Here is a 13,631-nt window from a genome sequence, read left to right on the forward strand (position 1 = left end):
GGTTTATCTAGACTTTAGAGTCATGGTTTAGTGGATTTAAATATTTACATATCAGCACCATGTTAGGATAACTTACCACTTGATCTCAAAAGCTTAAATTATGTAGTAATGGTAAATTTAATTATTTAATTGTTATTCTAACATCCTTCTTCACGTGTTGGTTCATGCTCCTCTTAATAAGTAAGGTCTTAGGTTTCTTTTTTCTTTTTTCTTTTTTTCAAATAAAATTTAATTTTTAAATCAGAGGAAGAGTAGAGACAAAGTTCAAACTCAAAATACTAGCTCTATGCCTTAATAAATTACTACTTGATCCCAAAGTTTGAACTACTAAAAACTTTAAGTATTTAACCATTATTCTAATGTGTCAAATTTATGGAGACTTTGAGGTTGCTTTCAAACAAAATGAAAAATAAAAAAAATCTGGAGACTGGTCTCCGTCAATAGGCAGCTGAGTATGCCATAAAGCAGATAAGAAAGATCGAAAATTCTCCAAGTAGTTAGTTGTCACTTTTTGCAACTATGCAATCCTAGCATTTAGGCCAAATTTGCAAAATGTCACAATTTTAGCAAATTTTTTGAAGTAATGCATTTTGACAAAGTTATTTAGTTATACAACACATTTTTGTAACTCGAGTTTGACAAACTCGAACTCCAACTCAAAATTGAGTTTCATGTAACTTGCATGACACGCCAAGTAGTGAAGACCATACTTCTTTGAACTCGAGTTTGACAAACTCAAATTCCAAAAATATGTTGTGACTAAATAATTTTGTGAGATACATTTTTCCTAAAAATTTTGCTAAAATTGTGCTATTTGGAAAATTTGGCCCGACATCTAATAGTTTACATTATACTCCCAACCACCCTGGGATCAATAAATATCTGGGAAATTGCTAGTTAAATTAAAAGCGGTATCTTTTCTGTTCTTGGGTTAACAGAAATACAAGAAGTAGTCTACAATACTCACTATAGACAACCTACTCATTATAGACAACCTCACTGAAGACCAAGAAATAAACAAATATATCAGTTCAAAAAATGGAGCTAACAACAATTGGAAAAACCCAATCATCATTTCAACACCATGCTTCAACTCTTGATGCTGGTGGAGATTCTATAATAGAGGAAGATGAGGAACTTGAGCTGCAATGGGCAGCAATTGAGAGACTACCAACATTCAAACGGCTCAGAACCTCAGTATTTGATATTGATCATGACAATGGAAGTGGAAAAGAATTTAAAGGTAAGAGAGTGACTGATGTTACCAAGCTTGGAGCAGTTGAAAGACATCTGTTTATTGAGAAGCTCATAAAGCACATTGAGAATGATAATCTCCGGTTGCTGCAGAAACTAAGAGACAGGATAGACAGGTATCTCAAATTTTAGTTCATATATAGTGAAATGCTTATCTCGTTCCAAATGCTTCGTTTACATATATTTCGTTACCAGTCAGAATAGCACTCCAAAGGCCTCTAAATTACAGATGACTGAAGCTATGTTTTTATTTCTATTATGACCTCTAACTTCAGCCTGTCACTGCACAGAATTTTCTGCAACTTATAAGTGATCAGAGTAACAATACATGTAGTTGAACTTGACTAGTTTGTTGAGAATCCATGGTTGAGCCTAAAAGTTTGGGAGCAAGGCTTAGTTGTTGTTATTATAAGTGATCAGAGCAGTAAAGCTTTTTTGGATCTTATATTAGTTAACTACTCAAAGTAAACTGGTTTTATAAAAAAAATTCCTTTGATGATACATCCAATCCACAAAATCAAACTACCATACATATCCTTGGTTGTCCTGCCCTTAGGCTTTGACAGAATTGAAAAAAGAAAGCCTTTTAATTAGTTGTAGGAATTGTTAGGTGGACATAATCTGTACTCAAGGGTTAGATATTTTCTTAATTTATTTATAACTTTCTTTGATCTGTCATTAATTTTATTGTGGTGCAGGTAGAAAATGCTGGATCCTTTTTTTATTTTTATTTTTTTATTCCTGCTTGTAACTATCTTTATCTTTCTTGTCATATGAGTTTTATGCATGTGTATATCAATGTATATGGAACTCTTCCTGACTGACACTAGTCAGATATGTATCATTTTGATGAATTAATAAGTGAATTTTCCTGTTAGAGTGAACGTAAAGTTACCTACTGTGGAGGTGAGATATAAGAATCTCCTTGTGGATGCAAAGTGCGAGGTAGTTCAAGGAAAGCCTCTTCCAACACTATGGAATTCCATCACGAGTCCCTTATCAGTAAGTGGGCATTTCTACCTTCTAATTGTAGAAATATCCAGGCCAACTTCCTGCTCTACCTCTAAATCCTGAGTCGAAGAAATAATACATAAAAAAAAAAAAAATTCCACTGTCATCATCAGCAAAAAGAGCTACAACTTTTGATTGACAATTCCACTGAATTTATCTCTTGGACAGGTTTTTACAAAGGTAATCCAGTGCAATTCTCAAGAAGCCAAGATAAACATTTTAAAAGATGTCAGTGGCATCATCAAACCATCAAGGTAAGCCAAATATATGTTCGTTGCATAGCAACAAAGCATAAAATTTATATGGTTAGAAATTTACATTAAATCAATGCTAACAGAACCAACTCACCAAGTCAGCCAAACTATGTAAGTAGAACAGTATTCTAAGATTTGGGAAGGGGGCCAAAATTGTTCACTTATGGAATTTCTCTATGAATGCAGGCTTACACTTCTTCTTGGTCCGCCAGGCTGTGGGAAAACGACCTTTTTATTGGCTCTTGCAGGAAAGCTTGATCAATCTCTCGATGTTAGTATTTCAAAAAACTGTAGTAGACAAGCTTAAAAGCAATACAATGCTAGGAAATAAATTTTCATTCTTAAAACAATTCAAGATTCTATATACTTTATTTTAAAAACATAAAGAAATTACACCCAAACATGGGTAGTTTCAAAAAACATGATCAGCCATCACATTTATGCCTTTTCATGCACATGAGGATTCCAATTACTATGAACTTATTGGAAACTAATTTTATCTATAGTTCATATACATGTTGCAAACTAATCATATCTATATGTCACAATCTGTACAATAATCTTCAGCTTTTCCTTACTACAGGTGGCAGGGGAAATCTCTTATAATGGCTACAGGCTAGGTGAGTTTATTCCACAGAAAACATCAGCTTACATAAGCCAACATGACCTGCACCTAGCTGAGATGACTGTGAGGGAAACAATCGACTTTGCAGCACGCTGCCAGGGTGTTGGAAGCAGAGCAGGTAAGGTTCCTTGTTTCCTCCATTTAGTTATTAGCAGGGTAGTTGTGCACTCATATCAGTTTATTTAATTTGAAGTTATTTCTTGTTGAAGATTTCTGTTTATGAAATTTTAGTGAAAAAAAAGAGATAATCAACTTAAAGATCTACATGATTCAGCAGTGTGCCTATATCCACAGGAGTGAGTGGCTAATCATTCCTCTATATGAAAAACTAGGGTTACATGTTTATACAGCCAGTCTGCCCCTATTAAAAACCCCTAACCCAGTACATTGAATTTCCTAACATACCTTATTGTACCTTGAGACATTTAAACTAGATACCTGTGTTACTTTCTCATTCAGAATATGAGCCACTATCTATAACCTTTTTTTTTTTTTTCACTCTGCAGATATCATGATGGAAGTAAGCAGAAGAGAGAAGGAAGAAGGGATTGTCCCTGACCCTGACATTGACACCTATATGAAGGTATTCATGCAAATTTTTTTAAAAATAATTACTAAAAGTATTTTGAGAGTATATTAGGCGGTAACAAAATACCTGCAGGCAATATCAGTAGAAGGACAAAAAAGAAATCTCCAAACAGACTATGTTTTAAAGGTAGCTTTTCTTTAAGCAGAGCTTGATTAAAGTAGGCAATGGAGTATTTCAAACAAAAAGTTTTTATCCAATTTGATGTGTAAAGTACAATATTTTGGTCTTTTAGATCCTTGGACTCGATATCTGCAGTGACACAATGGTTGGAGATGCATTGAAAAGAGGCATTTCTGGTGGCCAGAAGAAAAGGTTAACTACAGGTTGTTAAAAATGATAAACATGCTGTTAATTTCGTTTTGCTAATGATTCTGCCACTACTAGCACATCTCTATTTATAAATTCTATAAGAGGTTCCATTGAACAAGAACAAAAATCTATACAAGCTTAATATCTTTCTAAAAGCTTTTGTTGGGCAATCTTTTTTCTACTTCCTCCCACTTGCTTCTGTGGGGCAATTAAAAAGGTTAGAATAATAGTTAAATGATAAAGTTCATAATTTCTTAACAGCTAATTTATCATGGTACTAGAACATGTGGTCCTGAATTTGAACCTTGTATCCACTCTAACTGCCATTTAAAAAATTAAAAATCTCTCATGAAGTGGTAGTTTATAAAAAATGGTCTTACATTTGTAAAACCTTTTCCCTAGTGTTGTGAGAAAAGGAAAGAAAATATTTACCATGCAGGAATATTCTTCTCAACCCAGGATTTTCATGGCTACTTTGACTGGCAGGGGAGATGATTGTTGGTCCCACAAAAGCTCTTTTTATGGATGAAATATCGACTGGACTAGACAGTTCCACAACCTTTCAGATAGTTACCTGTCTTCAGCAATTGGTGCACATCACAGATACAACTGCATTAGTTTCACTTCTTCAGCCAGCTCCTGAAACATTTGATCTATTTGATGAAGTGATATTAATGGCAGAAGGGAAAATAGTATACCATGGTCCTCGAACTCATGTACTTCAATTTTTTGAGGATTGTGGTTTCAAGTGCCCAGAAAGAAAAGGTGCTGCAGACTTCCTTCAGGAGGTGAGAGAACATGATTCCTGTTTACAGTTGACATTAATCCTAATTGTCTCATATTCTCAAATTTCAAACATTTGCAGGTTATCTCCAGAAAGGATCAAGAACAATACTGGTACCATGCTGACCTTCCATACAATTATATTTCAGTGGATCAGTTCTCTCAAAGGTTCAAAGCTAGTTCTTTAGGACAGAAGTTAAATGATGAGCTCTCAAAACCATATGATAAATCTAAGAGCCACAATGGTGCCTTGTCATTTGATATTTACTCTTTGAGCAAATGGGAGATGTTCAAAGCTTGCATGGCCAGAGAGCTACTTCTCATGAAACGGAATTCATTTGTCTATATTTTCAAAACGATGCAGGTGATAATTTACTCATACGACTACTTAGTCTGGTGCATCTACAATTTCATTCTCAATAACATCAAACTAACACATTTCCCACTTCCTTTATCCTGCAGCTCATCATCACTGCATTTATTACAATGACAGTATTTATGCGTACTCAGACAACTGTGGACTTGATCGGTGCCAATTATTTTTTGGGCTGTCTATTTTATACAATTGTAAGACTCATGACTAATGGAGTTGCAGAGTTGTCCTTGACAATCACTAGACTTCCAGTGGTTTACAAGCAAAGATCATTCTATCTGTATCCGGCATGGGCATATTCTATTCCAGCATCTCTTCTAAAGATTCCACTTTCTTTGGTTGATTCAATACTTTGGACAGTCATGACTTACTATGTTATTGGGTATAGCCCTGAGGTAGAAAGGTAAGTACTTTTCAAAATCCAATGGAACAAAAATACTAGAAGGATAATCTCTCTCTCTCTCTCTCTTTAAGCTTTAATATACATTTTCTACATATGGCTTAGGTTCTTCTTCCAGTTCCTTTTGCTGTTTGCTCTACATCTAGAATCAACGTCCATGTGTCGTTTCATTGCCTCAGTTTTCCGGACTATGGTTACTGCATCAACTTGTGGTGCTTTGATCTTAGTATTAATCTTCTTGTTTGGAGGCTTCATTATTCCTCGACGTGAGTATAAATTATTTTCTTTGATTCTCAGGGATAACATCTAGACTACTTACAGAGTTTCTTCTTTGTAGCCTCTTTACCACCTTGGTTGAGATGGGGTTTCTGGCTTTCTCCCATGAGTTATGCGGAAATAGGTATAGCACTGAATGAATTTCTTGCTCCACGATGGCAAAAGGTACTTTGAAGAAGACCTAATATTTTTTTGCCATGCTTATTTACAAGAGCAACTGAATAGCTTTAGTTCATTCTCATTTTGTAGGTTTCGAAAGGAAACATGACCATAGGAATGGAGATTCTAACTACTCGTGGTTTGAACTTTGATGGCTATTTCTATTGGATATCATTGGGGGCTTTGTTTGGGTTCACAATACTTTTCGATATTGGATTTATCTTAGCCTTAACTTACATAAAGCGTAAGTTCATTTCAATTAATAAACAAGCATAAAGATTGAATTTTTAAATTCCATCCATTCACCTGTAAGCCTATCATGAATGCAGCTCCAAAGATTTCTCGAGCTATTATTTCGAAAAAAAATTTCTCTCAGCTACGAGAAGCAGATGATTGTAATGGTAGCGCAGAGCTGGATAACCAATCAACTCTAGCTACTTCTCCGCAAACTACTGCAGAAACAAGAAATTTTGGTAAGATAAAACTGTTAGCCAATAAGTTACTTAACAAAAAAATTAATTCTCAATACAGTAAATAAAATTTTGGAAATTCTAAGATGATACAAGAGAATGTGGTTGGTTGTACAGGGAGATTGGTCCTGCCATTTGAGCCCTTGACAATATCATTTAAAGATGTGCAATACTTTGTTGACACCCCTCCGGTAATCAAGTGCAAATGATGATTCACATATGATTATTTTGAATTTGATTACAAGGTAGAACTTACTTGTTACTACATCCCTTCTGCCCAGGAAATGAGAGAGATGGGTTTCAGTCAGAAAAAGCTTCAGTTGCTTCGTGATATTACAGGAGCATTTAGGCCAGGAATTCTTACAGCACTTATGGGCGTAAGTGGAGCTGGAAAAACAACTCTCATGGACGTCCTCTCTGGGAGGAAAACTGGAGGTACAGTTGAAGGAGATATAAGAATAGGAGGTTATCCCAAGGTCCAGAAGACATTTGCAAGAATATCAGGTTACTGTGAGCAGAATGATATACATTCTCCACGGATTACTGTAAAAGAATCAGTGACATACTCGGCTTGGTTGCGATTGCCACCTGAGATTGATTCAGACACAAAAGCTGTATGATATCTTCCAGTTCCTCTCCATAATTATCAATAGTACTATCGTATAGAATTTCAAACAATTTCTGAAGGGACTCAAAATTGAAAGATTGTCTGCTTTACTAAACTAAGCCTTATACCAACTATATGGACTGGCTACAAGAGTCTTAAGCAATCTAAGTCAAATTCAATAATTATTGTAATTGAAGATACGCAAATAGAGAAGGCATTGGTAGCTCTAATGGAATGAATCTTCAAGTTTTTGATTTGTCATGGGGATTGTGACTGTTGACTTTTGATTAAGATCAATACTTGACATTGTCCCAAAAAAATATTAGCATGACAGAAACTTAATAACTTGAGACTTGTGTCCACTACTGTGTAACATTTTTAACACTTAAAAAACCACTGTAATTTGCTTAAAATGTGTGGGAAAAACAAGAGAATGATAAGGAAATTTCAAATCATGTTTAGATAAATGCATAAAACCCTGAATATTGGTGCAAATGGCACGAACAAACAGTAACTGATATTAGTATGTAAAATTTCTCTTGGAGTAAAGTATGCTGCTATAGATACACTATGAATTACATGGTCTAAAACATTATAATGCATTCATAACAGTCTCTACAATATGTCATGCAGAGATTTGTAGAAGAAGTCATTGAAACAATTGAACTTGATGGTATCAAAGATTCGTTTGTTGGAATTCCAGGCCAAAGTGGCCTATCTACCGAACAACGTAAAAGGCTAACAATTGCAGTGGAGCTTGTTTCAAATCCATCAATAATATTTATGGATGAACCTACATCGGGTTTAGATGCGAGAGCAGCTGCAATTGTCATGCGTGCAGTGAAGAATGTAGTATCCACAGGAAGGACAACGGTTTGCACCATCCACCAACCAAGCATTGACATATTCGAGGCTTTCGATGAGGTAGAAGAAATAGTGCCTTATTTTAGAAAATTACGACAAACTCCAGCTTTTAGCATTGGGATTATAAGATTTATCTACTAACAAATTTTGGTTAAATTATCCCGGCCATAAAATTAGAAGTCATCTCATTCTTTTTGGGCTAATTATACTACAGGGTTCTTTATAGGGAGCATGTTGTTGGTATCTTGTCATCCAAGGAACATTGACCTGTCAAATGATTACAGTAGATGTGCTTATCCTGTGCTAAAATCTATCTAAAAATCATATTTCTATCTTCTGGGTAGCTATTTATAGGCTTTTAGTCTATGGATACAACTCAATTCAACTTAAAGGTCCTTAATCTGAACTAAATGTGGGTCGTAATATGGATTGTTATGTTACCCTATCCACAGCCATATAATTAATTACCTGAAAAGTTTATGATATTATTCTACCTGAATCTGCATCATTTTTGGTATTGCTTTTGCTTTCTTATCTAGAACAGTTAGAATTTGAGCCTAGTATTACAAATAACTCAAGGATGTACAAAAATACTAAGTTTTTGATGAGAAAGTAGATTTGAGCCTATTGCTTGTTCCAAGAGAGTGCTCTTGAAGAGTTGAACCCATTCTTGTGCTTCAAAGCAACTTAGCCTTAATTTCATTTCAAATCCTACCTGCTTATTGTTTTGTATGCACCAGTCATTCTAAAGCAACATGCTCTGCAATTTTTCCTTCCTCATAGTTGTGGATGAGCAAACTATACTAACATTATCCATCACTCTTTAGTATCTTTCTAACTATGATTTTGAGATTCTGTTATCACAGTGCATAGTACAAAATTAAAATATATCACAATTTTGAGCATTTCATCAAAGTTTTATCTTTACTTAGATTTATATGGTATCTCAAACCATGAGGACAAATTGCTAAATTGATTAAGATAGCATGAGGCACATATGGTTGACTGTAAAAGATTTTCTGTAATCTTATTAGTATTGCTATTAAATGATATTTTGTACAACTCAGTAATCTTTTTGGTGCAGTTGATTCTAATGAAAACTGGAGGACAGATCATTTATTCTGGAATTCTAGGTCATCATTCAAGTAAACTTATTGAATATTTTGAGGTATGCCAGACTGCCAGCAATATATGTTGTAACAAGCAAGCAAATTTCTAGTCATAACATTGAACATTCTTTTATAGCGTGTTGTTTCCTTGCGTGGTTAGATGACTGACGGATACTAAAACCATCCGTATATGTAATAAGTAGACGCATGAGAAGGATAAATTTTTGAGGTTGAAGGGATGCAAATTATTTACTTATTTTGATAAGGAGACACTTTTAATTGATGACCACTTATATTAAATAAATAAATAAATAAAAATTCCATCTTAATATATGCAGATACTATCATGAAAGTTAGTACTAGCATATTATCAAGATGATAATACTCCAAAAATTATAATAAGATATAAAAGTAATTAAAATAAGGTTAAGGAGTGATTTGTACATGAAAATGTGAGTTTTTCTTTGTTTCTTTCTCTCTTCTTCTTTGGCTGAATAACATACATAACTTTACTTGCGTTCAAGAGAGAATCTCTAGTGCATGTATAAGTTGAGTTCCACCAAAAGCTTAACCAAAAATTGGGTCTTGAATCCAAAGAGAATTCTAGTTAAAGTTTCCAAAGTGTTCTGAAATCATTACATAGGTTTCTAAATGTGCTATTATCTTCTGCATATTGATTAATCCAAGAATGTGCATATCAATTTCCAGAGTGCTTGAGCTATATCTACATACGCCAGTAACCTCCTCCACCTGTCGAGTACCTACAGGAAGTGTTAAAGTCTTACCTTATTTTGGTGGAATTAGTGATTATTATTTGCCCATAAAACATTACAATCATTAAATGGAATTTATAATAATCTTAACAAAAACCTTGAAAAGTTAAAAACGCTCACCATTGACTATCTTTCACTTCTTTAAATTTGGCATTATTAAATAAATCCAAGCATGTAAGTTGCTATAAATCACTGATTTCACTATATTTTTCTATTCAACAGGGTATTGCTGATGTGCCAAAGATCAAAAATAATTATAATCCAGCAACATGGATGTTAGAAGTTACTTCTGCTTCAGTAGAAGCAGATCTTGATATAGATTTTTCCAGAATTTATAAGGATTCACCTCTGCATCGGTTAGTATATATTTACTAACATTGATAGGAAAGTATTATTTTGTTGCAAATCGTGTCAAATTAATTTCCTAAAAAGGCATGCGTCACTCTATCTAGCAAGTTTAAACTTTTCCTAATCGTTTACACATGGTTATGATAATTCTATTTGGTTTCTGATTAATTATAATCTTTTTATTGTTCTTGTATTCTAGTGACACCATCGAGTTGGTAAGACAGTTGAGTGAGCCACAGCCAGGTTCAAGAGACTTGCACTTTCCCACTCCTTACGCACAAAGTGGTTGGGTGCAGTTTATGGCATGCCTATGGAAACAACACTTATCTTATTGGAGAAGTCCTGAATACAACTTGGCACGTTTCCTATTTATAATTGCTGCAGCACTGTTGTTTGGGGCAGTCTTTTGGCAGAAAGGAAAGGAGATGTAAGCATCTAGATATACATGCATACATTTAGATAACAATTTTTTTTAGAAAATTTTAAAATACATGCATCTAGACATACATATGCATTGAGATAACAAGATCTCTAAAAAAAAAACTTTGGGATATACTTTTCTATTTCATTGTTCTTTTAATTCTTATTTTAAAATTGTTCTTTTAACTCTGAAGGGGGGAGGGGGGGTTGTATCCAGTGCACAATGCTTCCACTTATTCGGGGTTTGGAAAAGGTCATGGTAGGCAGTCTTACCCCCAATTTATTGAAAAGACTGATTTCCGAACTCAAATCCGCTACTTGTTGCTTTTGGTGGAAGACATTTGCCATCACACGTAGGCTCAACCTCTTAGTTTGGAGGAAAATAGAATAGAAATTTCTCGTGTTTATTCTTAGTTATAAATTTCTTTCAAAAGACAAAACATTGAAAACCACTATGATACAGTCTTTTTCATTTCCTTCTTTACTTTATTAAAAAAAAAAAATGTCAAACACTCTGTCATTACCATCCTTATAAATCCATGGTAATAAACAAAAATTACAAGCTTGATTGAACTTTTGTTTATTACTTGTGGATATTATAAAGCTTCCTGCAGCTAATATTTGTAGTAGACTGGCATGTGAAGCTTTTGAATTCCTTCTTTTTCTTCTTTCTTTCCAAAGAAACACTGAGCAGGATTTGTTCAACATCCTTGGATCAATGTATATGGCTGTAATATTCTTGGGCTTAAACAACTGTTCAACAGTTCTTCCATATGTGGCCACTGAACGCACTGTTCTGTACCGGGAAAAATTCGCTGGAATGTACTCCCAAAATGCTTACTCATTTGCACAGGTTTGATAGTGTTTCTATCAAAGAACAACAATTTTTTTTTTTTTTTTACCAAATCAATTGTTTTGCCTTGATATTTGATGGATAACAAGTGTAATAACTTTTTTTTAATGTTGAAGGTGACCATGGAAATACCTTATGTAATTTTGCAAACAATTTTGTATGTGGCCATTACATATCCAGCAATAGGATTCTACTGGTCAGCTTACAAGGTCTTTTGGTACTTCTATGCCACATTCTGTACTCTTCTCTACTATGTATATTTAGGGATGCTGCTAGTTTCAATGAGCAAAAGTATCGATGTAGCTTCCATACTGGCAGCTGCAATCTACACCATATTGAACATTTTCTCAGGCTTCCTTATGCCAGGACCGGTAAACCCTTTCAACTCTTCTATAAGTAGTCACATAGAATGCTGTTTTAATCTTATAAACAGGAAAAATATGTTAAATGGATAGAAGCATTTATAAACACACAAGGGATATCTTCCTTTGTACCAAGAACATTCTCATTCTTAGAATATTCATTACCTTGTCTATCTGATGTTTAAACTGATGAAAATGAGAAAGCAAAAATAATGTAGTGAGTTACCACTTCTTACCGAAGTTTCCTAGAAAGGTGGAAGAGCATTAGAGAAAAAAATTTCTGCATGTGCCCCCAAACTTTTTTGTTATTTTCATAGAGTGATGTTATATATGGCTACTACATAAGCCTTACAAACTGCATGTCAAATTTTAAAGACAAAAAAAAAAAAAAGTAATTCAGAAATTTATTTATTATGTTGTTGATGTAGCATCAATCACATTGATTGTCACCTTAGTTTTTGGTAGTATCTTTAGCATTTTCCATTCATAGAAGATGGCAACACCACTTCCAGTTTCTTTCCTTACACATGTCTGCATGGGTACTAGGGATTTGCAAATAGTCTCTAAAAAGTGATCATACCTGAATGGATCATAAGAAAGTTGTTCCATGGTGTAGTACTTCTTATACCATTAAGCATTCGGTACAATCAAGCTAAACATAATAACTGTGTTACTTGATATGCAGAAAATTCCTAAATGGTGGGTCTGGTGCTATTGGATCTGCCCTACAGCGTGGTCCCTAAATGGCCTGCTGACTTCACAGTATGGAGATATAAAGAAGGAGATACTAATCTTTGGGGAGCTCAAGACAGTTGGTTCCTTTCTTGAAGATTATTATGGCTTTCAACATGATCAATTGGGCCTTGTGGCCTTTGTGCTCATTGCTTATCCAATTATTTACGCTTCCCTGTTTGCCTATTGCATAGGGAAACTAAGTTTCCAACGGAGGTAGAAATGAGCTAAAAATTGCTTGAAATACACTCCACGCAAGTGTTTGGCATAAATATATGTATAGCAGTTCTAGTGCATGATAAGAAAAACAGTTTTTGGCCGTATATAAATTCTGTGACATGCCATATAGAACCAGAGATTTTAGAATCAATATCTTCCCCTCCATCAGAAAGACAATGTGAAGATGGGTGGTATTTGACAACTCAATTGTATGCGAAGAAAATATAGTTCTTGTAGCATGGATTCTTATGGTTTGCTTGTAAATCACAGAAGCCCCAAGTGGTGTGACAGAAAACGCTAAAGCTATAAACAATTTTACTACAAAATGCTTACAAACTAATATGCCAATAATTGCGTGACACATAACCCGCTATATAAGGGCTTTGTAAAATCTCATCCTTCTTTAGTATACCAATCCAAAAATGAAAATCTCCTTCATTCACATGCTCCCTTGACTCTTTCCTTATTTTTATAACACTAACACAAGCTATATTGTTACATAATATAGGTGAATCTGTTGATTGATAATATCTGATGTGTTAAAACAACCTAAATTCAGCCCAAAATTGGCATAAGGAAACTGAGTGCAAGTGAAGGCTACCCTTTAAGAGATGATGTCGGTTGAAGTGATAGTTGGTTTCAAAATGCTTAGTGTGCTTATGAAAGACATAATTGTGGGCAATGCCAATAGTACTCGTGTAGGGAGCACTTATATTTTCTAAGAGCCATTGGAACAATAAAAGCTTAGATATAACATCAATAAGGGCTTGGTACTGGAAGGGACTACAAAAAACAGTTTCTTAGTGTAGTGGAATGATGATCAGTAGGATTAACTATTGGA

The 13,631-nt window shown here is 34.4% G+C and overlaps 1 protein-coding gene across 1 annotated transcript; it reads left to right on the plus strand.

The window, feature by feature from the left end:
* The first annotated feature begins 921 nt into the window (after positions 1-921).
* Positions 922-12,941, plus strand: LOC142626461 (pleiotropic drug resistance protein 3-like). Its single transcript, XM_075800286.1, has 24 exons — positions 922-1,370; positions 2,133-2,256; positions 2,434-2,519; positions 2,706-2,790; positions 3,103-3,262; positions 3,651-3,727; positions 3,806-3,859; positions 3,966-4,056; positions 4,529-4,830; positions 4,908-5,189; positions 5,288-5,601; positions 5,704-5,864; positions 5,936-6,039; positions 6,124-6,277; positions 6,363-6,506; positions 6,621-6,694; positions 6,785-7,117; positions 7,744-8,034; positions 9,059-9,142; positions 10,079-10,212; positions 10,404-10,631; positions 11,306-11,477; positions 11,594-11,848; positions 12,525-12,941. Exons 1-24 carry the CDS (start codon positions 1,039-1,041, stop codon positions 12,789-12,791), a joined length of 4,308 nt encoding a protein of 1,435 aa, XP_075656401.1. The 5' UTR covers positions 922-1,038; the 3' UTR covers positions 12,792-12,941.
* Positions 12,942-13,631: the final 690 nt, after the last annotated feature.

This window comes from Castanea sativa, chromosome 2 (assembly GCF_040712315.1).
Source record: "Castanea sativa cultivar Marrone di Chiusa Pesio chromosome 2, ASM4071231v1".
Taxonomy (NCBI): Eukaryota; Viridiplantae; Streptophyta; class Magnoliopsida; order Fagales; family Fagaceae; genus Castanea; species Castanea sativa.